At 38.0% G+C, this 18,847-nt stretch overlaps 1 protein-coding gene across 1 annotated transcript in view; it reads left to right on the top strand.

Annotated features, from left to right (window-relative positions):
* The window catches only part of ARL5A (ADP ribosylation factor like GTPase 5A), a 33,691-nt gene extending 22,598 nt beyond the window's left edge, over window positions 1-11,093 (top strand). Inside the window, exon 6 of the mRNA XM_025468969.3 lies at window positions 63-11,093. Coding sequence (XP_025324754.1) covers window positions 63-111 — 49 coding nt within the window. The 3' untranslated portion in view covers window positions 112-11,093. The remainder of the gene's footprint in view (window positions 1-62) is intronic.
* Window positions 11,094-18,847: the final 7,754 nt, after the last annotated feature.

The raw sequence follows: 18,847 nt of genomic DNA, 5'->3' as shown, positions 1-18,847 counted from the left end.
TACTTTGTTGTTCATAGCTTTTTAGTTGATAATTTAATCAAACGACTTTATATTCTTTATAGATTATGCCAAGGACTTGAATGGATGATGTCACGACTTAAGATTAGATGATCTCTACTGACCTCTGCTCATGGACTTTGTATAAACGAAGTGCTGGACTTTACCTGAAAGCTGCAAAAATTAATGGTTTAGATATATTTATAATAAACTGACTTAAACTTTTTCTATAAGAAGAAAAATTAAGACCACTTATTTGAAAACAAAGATGAAGTCTCACTTTCCAATCTGCTTTCTCATTAGTTCCTTCCAAAGCAAGGTCTTTAAAGCTGTGATTGCCATTTTTCTCATAATGAATCCTCTCAGGACATTGTGTAGCCTGTGGTAAGTACAAAGGGAGAGGAAGACATTTTTCATTCTAAGAGCTTTATTATCAGTATAACCCTCCCTAGTTGAATGTTGTTCTCTTCTTGTTGCATTAAGTCAAAATACAAATCACACTCAGTTTCCAATATTTTAAAATGTAACGTTAATTATGAAAAGTATTTTGCATAAGGTTGTATGTATTGTGTATATACCTCAAGTTCAAGTTACGGCTTTGATTATGTTCTAAAGAAAAGCAAATAACACAAAAGTAATAATATCCTTAGTTATAACCATAATGAGATGAATACTGGCATTGGTGTTAAGTGCCGTTTTGTGCTTTCCCCCTATGTTCTCTGTATTGTACTAACCGATCCCCAAAATCATTGAGCTGCTCTTTAAAAAAAAAGGAAGAAAGAAAGAGAAGAAAGCTCAACATTGTGTACCTATTTTTTGTTGATCAAATTACATAAATGAAAACATGTAATCCAACTGAGTGGAGTACTGCAAATTTTTGGCTTAGTATTATGAAAGGACAGGATTTCATGTTGAGCAATTATCAGATTGTTCCCTTTATTGGATCTATGCCATCTGAATTACTGAGAAAATTGTTAATCCATTAATTAGTCCATCATTAATTGTGATTAAAATTATCCAGTGATTTTTTTTCCCCGCAACGTTAGTGGGAAGATGTTGTGTCAAATATGTCTGCCCAGATTAGTATCACCCTATAAATATTATCAAGAAATTTACCTAGAGTCTTCTTAGGTATTGAATTATATATCCAGCATTTAAAGTGAATTTGAGATGAAAAGTAAAGCTTATTTTCTAAGCAACGAAGGTTATTTCGTAATTTGAAAATTTCTCATTGTAGGAATTGGGATAGTTTGAGATTTTTCATTTCTGTGCGTTTTCTTTTATCTTCTTAATACCACGTGAACGCATTGACGATTATTAAATACAAATTATTTTTAATGCTTTTAAGAATTCAGTTTAAAAGTTGGTCGACATGATATATTATTTTTACAAAGAAGTAACTTGGCCCCAAATATCTTGTTTGCTTAGTAGGATTTTTTTTTCCTTCACTGAAAATGGGAAGCTATGAAGGTTGAAGGTATTTCTGTTGTAACTTATAAACAAACTTACCCTAATGTGTTCAGACATCTTTTTGGGTACTCTCTTTGTATGTGTTTCATGCCCTAAAAATCTGAAGGCTGATCCAAACTGGCATGTTTTAGGATATTGAAGAAAAGAAATAACTACTTTTAATACCAGCCTTTTAGATTTCATGCAGATTTTGATGAGGAATAATAGTACTGACAAGCATTGACAAAACTCCAAAAGTTTCTTTCTGTAGCATATACTCAATAACTAAATCCGAGTCGGGCATGGGAGATCAGTGTTTAACAGTGGACGTTTTGTGTTTCATATTTCTAGTATAATGTTCATAATGCAAGTATAACATTTTAATATTTGTCAACTTGCTTTTACAAAAGTAAACTCCAAATTACTAAGCTTTATTTGTTCATATGCTCTCATACTTTTCCAAATCACTATTATTATTAGGAATGACTCGTTTTATATTAAAAACTCCCTTAAAAATCCAAATCTCTTTTGCAGATGTTGCATTTTCACCAGAGATAAATATTCTGTAAAGTAGTCCAGCAAATTCGCATCTTTTGCCCTTTTTATCTTTCGATTTGAAGAATCGTGGTTTAGTCCCGCGGCTTGCTGCCGTAGGAGTTCAGCGCTACACCAGCACACGCCCTTGCCGTCAGGGCCTTGGCTAGAATTCACTCGTGGTTGGATGTGTAAGGCGTGCACTACATCGTTACGGTTGGTGTCCTGTAGCAGGTCGTTGACATGGCATCGTGAGGATGCAAGAAACCTTAAACCACATTTACAGAACACGATTCTTTGTTACATTCTGTCTTCTCTAAGCGAAGCTTTAGAAATAAGGTTGTACCTGTACACTGTAGGTAGAACCAAAATTGCATGAGAAAAGACTTAATTCACCTAAGAATATACATCAAGACAATTTAAACAGTATTATTTCCAGATCCGACGGAGAGCCTCAGGAGTAGTCCTATTGGCAATTTATATGTAGTTTGAGTAGGATTAAGCAAAAGGCATTGCTTTTGGTTTTTAATATGCTACTTTCGGGTGTAAACAGTCATCTTATTTAGAGCCGTTGTGCTCGCCTCTGAAAAGAACAGAGATCCACACCTCTGTACATGTGGCTGGATTTAAATGTTGTTTGATATTTTGAAAGGCATGTAATCTTGGTGAAAGTAACCACATGCTACAAGCATTTAAATATGTTTAATTTTGTGATAATAGCATTTATAAAGTATATCTTACACATTATATCGAGGAGTCTAGTTTGAGGATTTTCAGTTCTCTCTTATTTGGCTCTTAGGACGGGCAAAGAATTCAGTGAGGGCAGGTGGTTGGGGGAGCCGGGGGAGGTGGGTATAGAATATGACATTTTGCCTTAAGAATAGAGAAGCGCTTTAGCACTGCTGGCTGGCATTTTTAATGCAGATAGTTAAAGTGATTTTAGAAGTGTGGTGTGAAATAGAAGAGTTTCTGTTTTCTGGCCTTTAAGAAGTGCCTAGTAGGTAGTTACAGAAAAGTACAGGGAGCTTGAGGAAAGGCAGGAAGTCCCGGAGATGTTCCTTTCTTTTTTGTCTGAGTGTATAGAATTAAGATGCCTAGAAATGGGATTTTACTGTCCTCTCTCTTGTAGGCATTTTACATTTCTTGCCGTGACTACAGCAACCACATACAGTACAGACAACCTCAAAATCTGTTTATATTTGCGTAAATAGAAAAACTGGTCTAGACAACTTTCTAGTTTTCTCTGCAGGTGTTTCTGGGAATATATCTGTAGTGTGTTCTGCTTTGTACCTAGAGGATAGCAGCACATCCCAGATTTTCTGTGGATTTGGGGATCATCTTCTCTCGATGGCCCAGTTGTATGTTGGCATCAGTCCCTCTTTCGAAGCTGGGTAGAGACGGGGTTTCTTGGCATGGCTTATCCCTGACCCCTCCCAGCTGTCGAGATATACGCTGGAACTTCTTACTTCAGATCAGAGCTTCCCATAGCTCAGCCATCCCTTGCTCCCCTGTATCTTCATTCACCATCAGTGAAGGTATGTTACCCAGTCCTGGAGGTATTCCAAACTTTGCCTTACAGCCATCATTCCCTACACCACCAGTTTCTCGGTAGGTTCTCTAGTTCTTTGCTATCTCCCCACCACTGGCTTGATTTACCAGTTTGCACTTTGCTCATTAGAGAGTATTGCCAGGATTGTTGAGTATATCAGAAGACTGGCTTGCTGTCCATACGGTATATAAATGTCAGTAATAAAATCGTTTATATTGTATTTAACATTTTAATGCTTCTTAATTTTAGCTTCATATGCTGAATAGTAGATTCAGAAAGGAGGTGACAACTGTCTAGACTTTGCCAGTTCCTTAAGCCGCTAGTTAGGCACGGACAGGATGAAGTTACGTGTATGTTATCTTCCCATTACCAAACATAGATCGCATTTTGGAGGATACCTGTGCAAACGATTTGAGTCGGAAAAAAGATGCCAAACCGAATTTGTATGTAGTGTTTAACCTGAAGACATCCTTAAAACCATAGCCCACATTCTGTTTTGTTCCTCATGTTTTACTTAAAGAACACAGATAAACATTAGATGCCTAAAGGAATTAGTAACGAGAAGCCTGTCTTTACAAAATAAACCTGTTGAAATGGGCTTTAAAAAACATCAGAATCATCAACCATCATGTGTTGATTCTGTATAGATACACAGTATAGAAAGTACTCATTTAAAGTTCCACGTATACAAAATGGAACTTCTATCTCATGCTCCCTCAAAGAATCTATGATAGTCTTAAACTCATATTGGTGAAATAAAGGGAAAAAAATTTTAAAGCTTTGGATGTTAAAAAAATGACTTTCTATTAAATGCTAAAATGCTGTGTGGAATTATGAAGAAATTGCCACAGGATAGAGTCGGGCTAATTATGCAATTTTTCAAATCAGTTGTCTAGTTACGTATTATTCTAAAAACTAAAGTGTATGGTCTTTCCTGCTAGATATGCTGTTCTCTGAAAGAAGGTTCTCATAGTCTGTACTCAAGAAGTGCCTAAAATTGATGTGTGTGGGATTTTAAGTCCATCTAATAAATTATATATATTTTTTTCTATGGCATTATATGTGCTTGGTGTACTGATGACACAGCCCTGAGGGTTTCTAAGTCACAGTTTGTGCTTTATTTGAGTAAAAAAAAAAAAAAAAAAAAAAAAAAACCCTAGATTACAAACCATAGTAAACATGAGCAAAACCATTGCCCTTTTGTTAAGGTAGAGGCTAGAAAACTGAAATCTATTTCTGTTTTTTTTTTTTTAAATAGCCTTCATACACAGAAAATTATATTGTGCATTTTAAAACCTTAGTGAAAGCTTATTGCTTATATAAGAGTAGCCTCTTAACTCTCCTCATACTTAGTGGTTAGTAATTCTGATCATATTGTTTAGCTCTGGATCCATTTTGTGTGCATGCCCAAATCTTTCCTCTTTGTTAAGAGTCTACTTAAAAACTAAAATATTTGATAGACTCCTATTATGTTTCTCATAGTTCCCTCTTTTCTTTTCTTTTTTTTTTTTTTTTTTTTTCAGGCCATAGAATGTGACTATAAATTCTGGGGCCGAGACTTGATTCTTACAATTACATTGTCTTTATATTTTAAATCATCTTGCATGGAACGTGAAATCTGTACATGATTTTAAATAATTGTATGCTATTCTCTTCTCCAAAACTTCTGACATTGGTGATATACGGAATTCCTCTAATTATTTTTGCTTGAACTAGTCATTTAGATTGGAGTAGCCTTTTTTAATATTATGTCCCTCTACGGTTTTTTTGAGAGGAGGTGATACCTGCAGAGCACTTTTAAAGATATTTTCTCGGTTAATGTTCAAAATAACACATTGAGGAAGAAGCTACAATTATGACTAAGGAGGGCTCTTTTGGTTGCTAGAGATGAGAAAAATGTATACTAATTTTAATTTGTGCTTAAAAACAATTTTACTAACAGTATTGATTTTAAATATGGTAAATTCTTGTAGATAGTCTTCCTTCTTTATCATATGTCCTTAGAGAAGCCTAGATGAAAATGCGTTTCAAGTCCTCTATTTGTGTAACTACCCCTCCCAAATTGAGCTCTATGCATATTGACATAGTCGAAGCCACATTTAATACAACAAAGAAAATAGAACACCTTTTGAAAGGTTTTAGGTTTGTTGTATTGGAATTTCTAATGTGATAAAAGGTTTTGAGTCAAGCTTTGTAATGCACAAAAACGCAGAAGATTTGTCTTCTCTCTTTTTTTTTGAACTTGTGTTTCCCTGTATCCTAAGAAAACTTGACACTCAAGGAATATTCCAAAAAAGTAAGGATCTTAGAGCACTTGGGTGCTTTTATTGTTCATCACCGCTGATGTGTTAGATACCTAGGGGAATAATATTTGGGGGCTTTCTTGGCAAGACAACTTTGTGGATGGCTGGAGCATATTTCTGTTTTGCGGGAGGCTGGGAGGGAGTGGCAGATTGCAGTAGGGACCTCTCCATCGGTAAAGCAGTCTCATCAGCTGCTGTTTTGCAGATGTGTTACGTACAGCAGTGTTCTTGTCTCCAGAACTCACTAAGCTGTCAGGCTCCAGAAATGTAAGGGATGGGTCAGGTGACCAGCGGTAGGGCCTTATTTATTATGAAATAAAGGAATCATGTCAAGATATGTTTGGGGGGAAATGAAAAATAAGGTTTTACCGGTGAATTTCCATGTTTAATATGTATAATAACTTTTTTTTTTTTAAGTTGCATGTTAACCTGGGATAAAGTGTTGTCTCTGCTTTATGCTTTGAGTAAAAAAGGAAAAAAAAAAAGATGGGTTAAATTGTTACTCTACTATGTACTATTACATATACCTTTTCTTTTAGAAGGGGTTAATTATAATTATTATTCACACGTCTGTGTTGTCAGTGTTTTTATTCTGATTTATTCTCTGAATGTGTTCAGACTTAGTGATGGTAGCCTTATTTACCGGCCAGCGCTGAGATCAGCCAGGACAGTTGGAAAGATATAATAGCTGCATTATGCAAATGACAAAACAATTGTCCTGATATTCTCTAGGAATCTTTTTATGGAACTTAGGTAATAGAGAGCTTTCTGGTTCTTTCTTCTGGATATTTGAATTGGACATGAACCAGATAATTAGTGACCACTTTATCTAACTAATTTGTCTTAAACTGTGAGAAAAGTCCTGTCATTTAAAATGAATATTATTAGAGTGAACTTTCATGAGAATGATTGATAGTAAACAAGAAAAGTGAGGGAAAAGAAGTAGGAGAAGAGGAATCACCCCCGTGCGTATGCTTATTTGGATACGGTCTGTGTCCCCTCCGTTGGAACGTAAGCTCCGGGGCAGCCGAGGACTAGGAATGTTGTGTTGACCAGTTTACATCTGTCAGTGCTGAGTATGTGACAGGTGTCTGGCTTATATGTGTCGGTAAATGAATGAATGAGAACTAATGATGTTTGCGAGCTTCTCCCCCATGTAGGTTTCCCTTACCTCTGTAATTCTAGCACGCCGACGGATTCCATTCTTACTTAATTCGCCTTCTTTCAAAAAGGATTCAAGGTGACCATATGTCTTACTCATTGGTTCTTGTGCTAGAAATCAGATTTATTTCCTTAAAAATGGCCCCAAAGCATCATGCAGTGCAGTAAGTGTATACAGATTTTATTTACTTGAAATCTGTGTGGATCTGCGTGTAGGAATGTCAGGAACACACCAGAGTATATTGTAAGCGTCTGCAGACACTGAAATGGCAAATGGTACAACAGCTCTTTTGGAAGAAAGTCTATATCATCATCTTCGATCTTTATGCCCTTTTTTCATTTTCACATCTGGAATATCCCCCTTTTGCTACTAAAGAATGAGATTTTCACGACATAAAACAGCCTCTGACATTCCTTTTGAATGTGTTCCTTATGACTCCTACCAACCCTTTGCGATTCTGTGACTTTGACCTGCCTAAGTGACCATTTATTCACATCACCACATGCCTTGTAGTTTAGCAAATCGTTCTATCTCAGCATAGATGAAATGTTTTTGAAGCAGTCCCAATGTTTGGATGCTTCTAGGTTTGGGGTTCATTATTTCTTTGTACAAGGAACATTGTGATGGACATACTCTGTTGAAAGCTTTTTCATTGTTAGAAATATTTTTTTCATAGTTAGCTATATTTCTTTTGGCTAGAATTTCAGAAGTGCAGCTACTGGATTAAATGATACCATGGGATTTGAGAGTGCCTATTCATAATTAATATTGCGGGTGTTTTTTAAAACCCTTTCCACTTAAATAAAAGGATAAGCATGTTGTCTTATTTTGCACCTAATTGTTTATTGATACTATTTTTTAATATATTTAAAATTCTTTTGTTTGTACATATATTATTAGAATCTTAGTGTTTTTCATATAAATCAGTTAAATCCTTTAAGTAGTAAATATATTAACCCTTAATCATGATTTTACAGACTTCCTAGTTTGCCCCTTTAATTTTTATAATTATCTTTTTAGCATATAAAAGTGTTTATTAATGTGAAAAAATCACATAAGAAATACATATTTCTTTGACTGAAAACCGGAAAAGAGATCGTAAGCAAAAAGACAATTAAAATCATCCATTGTCCCACCATTCTAAGAAAACCAGTATTGGCACTTTGGGATGCATATGTATACATTTGAGTGTATGTTTTCAATATAGAATTCTAAAATGCCCTATAAGCATTTTTCACATATAAAAAAACTATTTTAATGATGTATTTGCTGCTTGGGTTGTCCCAATTTATTTATCCAGTCTTCTGTTAATGTACATTAGCTTGTTGCTTCCTGCCATTAAAAACAATACTGCAGTTAATACTTAAATTTAGTTTTCATTTAGCCTACAAGTTGAATTTCTGTATCAAAGTAAAAGACGTTAGTGGCATGTTGCCCAATTGTCTTCCCCAAAGCCCGCCCACGTCCTGGTCAGTTCTTCACTCCAACACATGGGCCATCTTTACATTAAAATAGTTTATGCTACAGTCACCTGCTCCTCACTGTTCGCAGGCCACCGCCACTCTGCCCGGGCATTTCTGCTGTGCATACGTGTATGTTCACCAGTCTTCCCCAGTCAGCAAAATGCAGGCCTCTGGGATCTTTAGCCTTTAACCTGTTGTGCAGAGCTTACTTGTTAACCTGCTTGCAATGGATCCAACATGTGCTAATCAGTACTTTTTGGAAGTATAGAGGGAAAAACCTATAAACATGTATTTCCAGCTGACCTTTTTTAATATTGGGGAAGGATACCCCAACACTTGTTATCATCTAGCGTCGGATGACCTGTCTTCCTCCTTGGTGATGCTTTCCTGCAAGCATGTCAGCCTTCAGTGCTAGTCCTTTGACTTTTCTGTTAAAGGTTCATTGTCTTACAGAAGTTTATATTCAGTTTAATAATATAGATTGTACTCTTTCCCAGGTGTGACTGAATTCCCATTTCGTCATTATCTGTAAGAAAATGGCTTTTGATGAGCAAGTTTTTAAGTTTCAGGAACACATCATTGCTTATTTCAAGTAACACCCATTTGAATTTTTTAAGTCTCAGCTGACCCCTGGGTGAAAAGTGACACCTCACCTGTATAGTTACATTTTTTTTGTTTGTTTGTTTACTACTGACTTTGAACGTCTTCATAGATTTTTGGTCATTTTATTTTATATAAAATTTTCCGCATCCTTCATACGTTTTGCTACTGGCTTTTGTGAAAGTTCTTTTAAAGAATATTAATCCTTTGCCCATGTGTCATTAAACCTTTCACCTTTTTTATGGATTCTTAAGTTGGTCTCATAAGAATTTAAAATTTTAGTTGAATGTGTTAGGCTTTCTTTATGGTTTGTGCCTCTCTTGTTCAAAATTTTTGTGTGGAGAAGATGAAAATAACATAGCTAATGGTTGGTAGGATACTTTTATCTGTACTCTGAGTGGCTGATAGTCCTGTTCCTTTTTTCCCCTAAATAAACAGTTTATGGTTAATGTGATAGGATCAATAAAGAGGACTGATTGGCGTTTTGACCTGTTGGAATATATCCTACATTTTCTTTAAGTGTTTATTATAAGGTTTTGCTTCCCCCCCCCCCAGATGCTTTCTAAGCCCTACATTGAATACAGTTCAGTTGTAAAAATAAGTGTTGGAAGTCCTGTGTTAATTCATTTAAGAAATACATTCAGTATCCATCTGTTAAGGACCAATATACTAAGGAATTTGTTAAATTGCATGCTGAAACATGTGCCATTAAAATTTTTTTATAAGGAGAGTTTAATAACATGGGGAAATAGTGATTGCGACGTGTTAAGTGGAGGAAAAGAAGGATTCAAACTGTTCCACCTAATATGATCTCAACTATGTTTAGAAAGTATGGAAGAAAATATAACATTACAGGTTATTGTAAGGCAATAGCATTATGGTTGATATTTTTCTGATTCTTGATGCTTTTGTGTATCCTAGATACTATGCTATATCAAGCCTATTACATTGATAATTAGAAAACAGTGTTGGATCATTTTTGTTTGTTTTTAGAATCATTTTAATTGGGATGGGAAGGAATACAAAAATAGTTTTTAATTTATGAGTAAATAAGCTTCTCTTAGGATTTGTTTCTTTTCTTCCTTTTTTTCTTCATCTAACACTGCATTTGGGAGCATTATGAAGAGAGATCAAGATGATTAATAAGAATTAATTAACTAATGCTATGCCAGTTGCAGACTCCAGTGCAAGGTTGAATGATTTTGATAGAATTCTCATCAATCATTGTGGGTAAAAAAGATTAACTACTCTTTTAGTTTATTACTTGATATTTCACTGCTTTTGAACAATGCTTAGATGAGCATCGATCATCTATACTCAGATGATTGTTTTAAAAAGATACAAACAAAATGCAGTGAGAATTAGAAGAAAATGGTATTATTTCCAGTGGGGGGACTCAGGAAGGCTTCGTGTGAGCAGAGTGGTATTGTAAACCAGACCCTGGACTGGACCACAGCCTAGGTTGTAAGCTAGGCCTGCTGTAACCGTATGTGTGGTTTTATGCATATCGCCAGTGCTTTAAGACCTCAACTTCACCATTTTTCAAAATCCTTTTAGCAATGGAACCCTTGTGTACAAAACAGGTAAAGTTAATGTTTTATTTATGTGCAGTTTCTGTTAGACGCCATAATATTTACTGGGCAAAAAACAAGAGTGGTTTAATTAAAATCAAATTTAATTAAATTTGATTAAATTTTACACTTAGTTTCAAATGTCTTACATTAATCAATTTTCGAAAGTCGGAAAATAATTGACAGAAAGTGGAAAAGATTGATTTACTAAAGATAAAAATGATAAATTTGAAATTAATGGTCTTACTGTGCATATAAATGGTGCTAACATTTTGGCTTCATGTTAATAAAACCTAAATGATGTTTCTTAAGGAGAATGGTAGTCATTTTTTTAAGAAAATGTAAAATCTTTTTCAGATTATAAAATCACCTGCTTATTTTTGTACTTAAAATTATAGTTTAATGGACTGCTTCACTAATATCTGTCAGATGAGAATCTTTAATAAAAGATGTGAGTTGAATTTATGCAACATGTTTTTCGTGGTGAATATGGCTCTCAGGTATTTTTTTTTCTGTTATTTGATTAAATAAATTAAGTCATTTAATTGGACAAAATCATTTGCTACCCCTTAAAATGAATGTAAGAGCCCATCCATGAAAAAGCAAAATTGATACATGAACAAAGATCAGAAGGGAATGACACCAAACGGTTAACGGTGGCTTTCTCTAAGGAATGGGATGATGGGAACACAGTCTGTTTTATACCATGTATAAAAATGATTCAGCTGTAAAATTAATTTTTAAAATTTAATTATTAGGTTGAATTGTTCTAATTAGTTATCAAATTGTAACAAATAGTATTAATTATATTATTGATAATAAGTTGAAACACGGAAGTATAAGAACTATAAATAGGGCAGCCCTGGTGGCCCAGTGGTTTAGCGCCGCCTTCAGCCCAGGGCCTGATCCTGGGGACCCGGGATCGAGTCCCGCGTCGGGCTCCATGCAGGGAACCTGCTTCTCCCTCTGCCTGTGTCTCTCCCTCTCTCTCTCTCTCTCTCTCTCTCTCTGTGTGTGTGTGTGTGTCTCTCATGAATAAATAAATAAAAGATTTTTTTAAAAAATAAATATATAGTTAATGAATAATGAATATAAGCAATAATAAATTACACTCTGCCCTTAATATCAAAACTATTAAAACAGTGAAAATTTGAAAACAAGCTAGCACTTTAAACATTAATTGTAAATTTATTAAAATTAAAACTACGTTTGCTTTAAAAGGGGATTCAGGTAATTCATGCTAAACTTTTGATTTTAAGCTGCCAACTGATGAGTGCAGAAGGGATAACTTTCTGAATACCGTTGCTATAAACAAACATCTCTTGGGTTCCTGCTATGTGAAAAGGAGCCAAATGTAATGATTGTGGTCTTATTCAAGGACAGAGTGCTGATGATATCATTTCCATAGACAGTACAATGCTGCAGCTGGCTCTGTCAGTCTAGGAAGGGAGCTCACTTAAAAAAAGATCATGAAGTAATTTGCAATTCAGGGGCAATATTTTAAAGGAAGTGAGCTGGAACTCTACTCATTAAAATCAAAGGAAACCTTGTAATTTTATTTTTGTCTCTTTAAAGTGTAAGCATAGCAGCTTGCCAAAGCCCATCTTAGGAATACAGGAAAAGAAGCCAGTGTTCAGAATTTTGCTTTACGGAAAAGTTCTTTAGAGTGAGACATTTGGGGGTGGGGGGGATTATATAGGTGTCTGGAGTTTAAACTGACATTGCTAATTTCATTTAAGACATTTAAGAAACATGTTTCAGAATTGTTTATTAGTTTTCTGTTCCCTCACAGTGTCAGGCTGACAAGCATATAAGCGCACGAGTCCCATTGGCTTGGAAACAGTCAGAATCCCCACCTTCCTTGGCTCCGAGGAGACACAAGCGAAGTCAGTAGCACTCACTGGACCTCGTCGAATTCATATCTAATATTCTTAGGACAATATTTGAGCTACAAATGATTTTCTGATGCTGTATTTATCTCCTCACCCCCTTTTCTAGAGCCCAAAAATGTGTCCTTTGGCTTCCTATATACAACAGCAAAATAAAACTAAACAGATACCTGTACCTACCACGTCTTGGAAGCTGTGCTAGGCTTCATGGATGCAGAGTATGAAGTGGTGGTTTAATCTGAGGGGAAGGATTTATGAACAAATGGCTTGTACAGTTTTAGAGACATAACAAATAGAAGTATTTCTGCTTCTAGTCCTAAAATTTCCAACCCATGTACTCTTGGAATGACCCAAAGACTTAAAAGAAGCAAACCTATTCCAGAGCCTCTCTCCTTTTATTAGCTGCCAAGCTGACCAGCTTGGTTCTACTGGGATGCTTTTTCGTATTTTGCCTACTGCCTTTTTCATCCTTCCGTTGTGGGCATTTCTCAGGACATGCCACTACTCTGCTACTTGAAGGCATGTGGGGTTTTGCCAAACCTCCCTCTCCATCCTTGACCTTTTGTTCTTTACTTAGACTTATGTCACCTACTGACTCATGTTCCCTAAGTGATTGTTGAGATGATGTCTGAAATGTCATGTGTACATCAGAAAGAATTCATCTTTAGTTATGATCCAGTTCCTGCTTCCTTCTTCCCAAATCTCCCCAAATTTGAGTACCATCGATCTTCTTGCGATCCTGCAAAGTAGCAACCTCCTTAAGTAGGATGGCCTCTCCTTTTTTTCTTCCTCCCTCTCTCCCTTCTACCTTTGTTACCACTAAGTTTCATTCCTTCCTTCAAACTCCCAATCAACTAATTTTAGGAAGGTTCTGATTTAACTCATGAAACTACTCTTTCAAGTTTGCTCTTTGAAAATACCACTCAAGTTCGTCAGTTACGGTGTTACAAAACTGCTGGTATACCACATGCTTTTAAGTGACAGATTTAGTAGAAAAAGAGCAACATTATTTCAAGTGGATGATTTCTGGTAATCACACATTTAAATTAATAATGTTCCGAATGCACGTGTGTCTTGAATTCCCTGACCACTCAACAATAATGGGATTAAAACAACTCTAAGGGGATCCCTGGGTGGCGCAGCGGTTTGGCGCCTGCCTTTGGCCCAGGGCGCGATCCTGGAGACCCAGGATCGATTCCCACGTCGGGCTCCCAGTGCATGGAGCCTGCTTCTCTCTGCCTGTGTCTCTGCCTCTCTTTCTCTCCTGTGACTATCATAAATAAATAAAAATTTAAAAAAATATATAAAAAAAATAAATAAATAAAACAACTCTAAGGTATTGCTTGAAAGTAAATGGATAGGGAACAGCTCTGAGTTAAGCCTTTATTCTCTCCTTCTTCAAATATTGGAACAACCTAGGGGTGGCTTGGTAGCTCAGTCGTTAGGCATCTGACTTTCAGCTCAGATCATGATCTCAGGGTCCTGAGATTGCTCCTTGTCAGTGTTCTGTGCTCAGTGGGGAGTCTGCTCGTTCCTCTCCCTCTGCCCCATGCCCGCTCGTGCTCTCTTTCTCAAAAAAAAAACAAAAATAAATAAATCTTTAACAAATACATTGGAACAGCCTAAATAAGCTTATTGAATCTTTTCATATACAAGAACCAGAAAGCCTGCAAAAGGATCGGATGCTTCTGAATTCAGCTGGCTAACTTTCCACAGATCTGCCTATAAACCAATTCTTTGTTTTTGGTTATTGTATTTTTCTTAACAACTTTCTTTACAATAAAATAAGTTGGAGATTCCTGGAAGTTGTTTATTTCTGCCATAACTGTCAAGGCCAGGTGTTCCAGTTTGAAGGCCAGGTCCGTCCATCTTGTGGCTCCACCATCCAGAAGTCCTTGCTGTCATCTGCATCAAGCCTGAAGGACAGAGACAGGAGGAGGTAGGTCTGCTTCTTAAAGGCCTCAGCCCTGGAAGTAGAATGTCTCACTTCTTTTCACATTCCATTGGCAGGATCTAACCGTGTGGCCACCCCGAGATGCAGGGGAGGCTGGAAAATGTAATCCCTGAGGGTCATCCACTTCTGCGTTACCCCCATATGTACAATTGGTGGGAAGCGTGGGGTTTGGTTCGCTCTCTGTCGTGTAGGGCATTTGGACAAGTTAGCATGACTAGTATAACGCCACAGAGAATACATTAGACTCAGTTAACTCGGAGTGGGGGACAGATCAAGAGAGGTTTTTGGGAGGAGATGGCATTTGAGCTAGGTCTTAAGCGTGTACGCTAACCAGGTAAAGAAGAGGGAAAAAATGTCAGGCAGAGAAGATACCTGCAGAAGGTGAGGAAGTATGAAGGAAAATGGCCTATGAGGAGGACAATAGGAGTACAGTGTAGGTTCCACCGTATCGTGGAACCACGATGAAAATGTGAGCCAAGGGCTGTGGCAAAGATTCTTTGGGTTCAAAGGCAAAATTAGGTATTCAAGAAATTTTTAGGATATAGAATCCACTGGGTTTGGAATGAGATGTGACCTCAATGAGGAGAAAAAGGCAAGTCCCTTGAGGGTCTAGATCGCCATGTGGCGGGCAGAGAGAATTAGCAAGTGCAAAGGCCTCAGGTGGGAACGGGGTTGGTGTGTTGGGGGAGAACAGAGGCTTCTGGCTGGAGCATATGTGGGAGGAGCTGAGGTCTGAGAGGTGGGGAGAGGCCACATCACCAAGGCCCTGTAAATGATGAGGAAATTTTGGATTTTATTCTAAATACGGTGGAGAGTTGCTGGAAGATTTTACGTAGGGGAGTGACATCTCTGTACAGTGAGACTACACTAAGGACACGTATTTATTCAGTCATAACAAATATATTCTCCCCCAAAATGGTGTTTTCTAAATGGTGCAAGTCAATGTAGTCTAATAGTGTAGAACTTATGATTTTAGAATGACATTGATAGGTTATTTGAATTGATATTCTCAGCTGTCTCATAATAAGAAAAACAAGTTCACATACAACAGGAATGGGGTAAGAACAGGCATAAGGAGGGGGGAGTGCTGAATGTTGCTAATCTTAATTTTTTTAAAAAATGAAACATTTAGGGTATGGTTTTGCAAAAGGGAAGCCGAGATTCAGTGTTGGGGGAGGTCCCCCACGGGAAGTTACCCTCCTGTAAGATAATAGCATCAGGGGCAGCCCCCGTGGCGCAGCGGTTTGGCGCCGCCTGCAGCCCAGGGCGGGATCCTGGAGACCCTGGATCGAGTCCCGCGTCAGGCTCTCTGTATGGAGCCTGCTTCTCCCTCTGCCTGTGTCTCTGCCTCTCTCTCTGTCTCTATAAGTAAATAAAAAAATCTTAAAAAAAAAAAAAAGATAATGGCATCATTTCTCCCAAAGGCTGTGCCCTGATTCTCTTGTTGGAGTCCATGGAGCCCACTGGCCAGCGGATTCTAGAAAGGGTTCAAGAGAAATGAAAGAGAATTGTAAATTAGAAAACTCCTGCTTCTAAATGGGAATCTGAGACATGATAATCAGAAAATGCACTTTTCAGGGCGCCTGGGCGGCTCGGTTGGTTGCATGTCGGCCTTTGGCTCAGGTGGTGATCCCAGGGTCCTGGGATCGAGTCCTGCATCAGGCTCCTTGCTCACAGGGAGTCTGCTTCTTCCTCTCCTTCCCACTTGTGTGCTCCCTCCCTCTCTCTCTCTCTCTCTCTCTCTCTAATAAATAAAAACCTTTAAAAGAAAATGCACTTTTCGCAAGTGCCTTCCTTAGACCCAAGGAATAGTTTTAGAAAAGGGGAAAGTTCAAAGTTCTAAAGCAAACTTTGACACAGTTGCCTATAGGATGTGATAGGAGGGGCATTTCTGCAAGGATTTCCTATTCAAGACGCCTCCCTGCAACCCCTCGCTAACCCCAAGAACTTTGCAAAGGGCTTGGTATTAAAATGTCATTCTGTTGGTTGGGGTGAGATTTTTATGTCTCGGAGTACAGGGGAAATATCCCTACGTGACATGGAGATATGAATAACTAAATCCTAGAAATCCCCTCTTACACAGTGTCTCCCAAGGCACCTAGCTCAGCACATAGTCCTGCTCATCCATGTGAGGTATCGCAACACTTCAGCGGACAAGTCAGGTCGTCACACTTCCCTCTCTCCTTCCCCAGCAGATGCAACCTTGCCTCATGATAAAAAAAAAAAAAAAAAAAAAAAAAAATCAAGGCTATGGGGTATGAACTTCTTATCTACGTATTTATGTTCCTCTGCCTATTTTTGAGAATCTGTTCCCGCTCTCTACTCACTGAGTCAAGGCTGCTTAGGTAACTGTACTCTTGGTTCTACGTCCTCTTGTGTTGATTCTTTGTTCTCTTTGTTTCAAAACATTTTCTTGAACACCTGCTATGTACATGCCGCTGTGCTGGATGCTGGGAATAGATGTATGATAATTAAGATGGTCACGGTCAATATTAACAAGAGGAATCTTTACTGGATTCTCAATCTCTTTCTCTTAAATGGCGCCATCTCTGTAATCTAAAAGCCACATCTAATGGTCTCCCTATTATGAACAAACAGATAAAAATGTTAATGTTTCTTGACTTTATGCCCCCTTGTTACTACTTATCATTTCCCTCCCTTATCAGCCAAGCGTCTCAAGAAAATATCATACTATAGTGTTTCTAAATCTTAAGGACACATGAACATGAATTGTTTTTTAAAAAACCTGATCCATACTTGTACCCTATAAAAAAAATTAACTGAGAATATAGAATACCTAGTTAGTTTTTATAAAACTTAAAAGGGAAGCACCTGGGTGGCTCAGTTGGTTATCGTTGGACTCTTGGTCTTGGCTCAGGTCATGAGATCGAGCCCCTGCATCAGGCTCTGTGCTCAGCATGGAGTCTGCTTGAGAGATTCTCCCCCGGGACAAAACACATCAGGAATTAGCTATGGTCACAGGAGGGTTAACCAAAAAGTGGCATGGGGGACATTTTTGGACATTTTGGAAACTGTGATGTCCACATGACTATATGCATTTGTCAGTTCACAGGAATCTACACTCAAGAGGGGGAAATTTCACTGTATATAAATTACACCTTAAATTAAAAATTGGAAAATAAAATAATTTGAATAATAGTGGTTTTATTAAAATTCCATGTAATAGTACACATTTAAATCACGTATGTTTTATAAATGTTTATACATTTAAAAACCAAAACACATGCACAAATGCAATTTAAAAAACTGTAATTGCCATTAATTCAACAAGATGGACAACATTATTTTGCTGAAAACAAAACCCTTATGGGTGTGGAATCTTTCTCTGAGACCCCTTAGCCACCCCCGACACTTAGCACAGAGGGTGTAGTCTCTCAAGTCTTCTCTGCCCTCCTGGGTGGTCTCTTGCTCCCAACTCTCTCCTGCTAGAGCTTCAGGCCTCTCCACCCCTGGGGCTTTCAGCGTGGTTGTGTCTTGTGTCATGGCCTCAAGTATCAGTGGCCATTTTCTTAGAAATGGGAAAACAGGAGTTTCCAATCCTAAAATGAAAAGGAGAAAGCGAAAGGAAGCCCCCGCCTTGGGTCTGAAAAACAACCTGGGGTGGTCGTGTACCTGCTGAGACGTCACAGCACAGGAGGACCCCCCGCCTCCTACCATAGTCCTGGAAGAAAGGTCTCCCCCTGCCAGGCTGGACCACCGCCTTCTAGGCTCCGCACTACTCGGAGGAGAGTGCACTGGCGCTACTCGTCCTTGCACCCTCCGTGCCTTGCACCAGCTGGCATATGTCAGGTGGTGAATGAATAAATGAGCAAATGAATCAAATTCATTCAATTGTGATAAATAATAAAACATCAGTGAATAAATGGCGCAACCCAAACACACCTTAATTTCTGCCTTAAGTAATGTATCAGTAGGTGTGACGGGCATCTCATGCGTCCACCCTTAATAACACCCAACTGATGCTTGTCTTTTCTAGATGCCCTGTGAGCTGGAAGAGGCTTTGGGGCCTGACCTTCACGCAGGTTCCTATGCACTTAGTCTTACTAAAGAGCCTCAGAAACCCACGTGGTTTGGTTTGGTTTGGTTTGGTTTTGAAGTAATCTCAACACCCAATACTCGGACTCCCAACCCCCAGATCAATGTGGCGCGCTCCACCTGCTGAGCCGGCCGGCCAGACGCCCAGGTCCACGAGGTTTTAGGATAGAAAGTGCAGACTCCGTACGCTTGGGCGAGTTGGGTTATTTCTCTAAGACTTAATTTATTCTCAGAAATTGAGTAAAATGAGGATAATAATAGCAACAGCTTAACCAAGTCGACGTGAGGAATGAGTGGTTGGGACGGGGCATGCCACGGAG

This window comes from Canis lupus, chromosome 19 (genome assembly GCF_003254725.2).
Source record: "Canis lupus dingo isolate Sandy chromosome 19, ASM325472v2, whole genome shotgun sequence".
Classification (NCBI taxonomy): Eukaryota; Metazoa; Chordata; class Mammalia; order Carnivora; family Canidae; genus Canis; species Canis lupus.
This window is presented reverse-complemented; position numbering and strand designations above follow the sequence as displayed.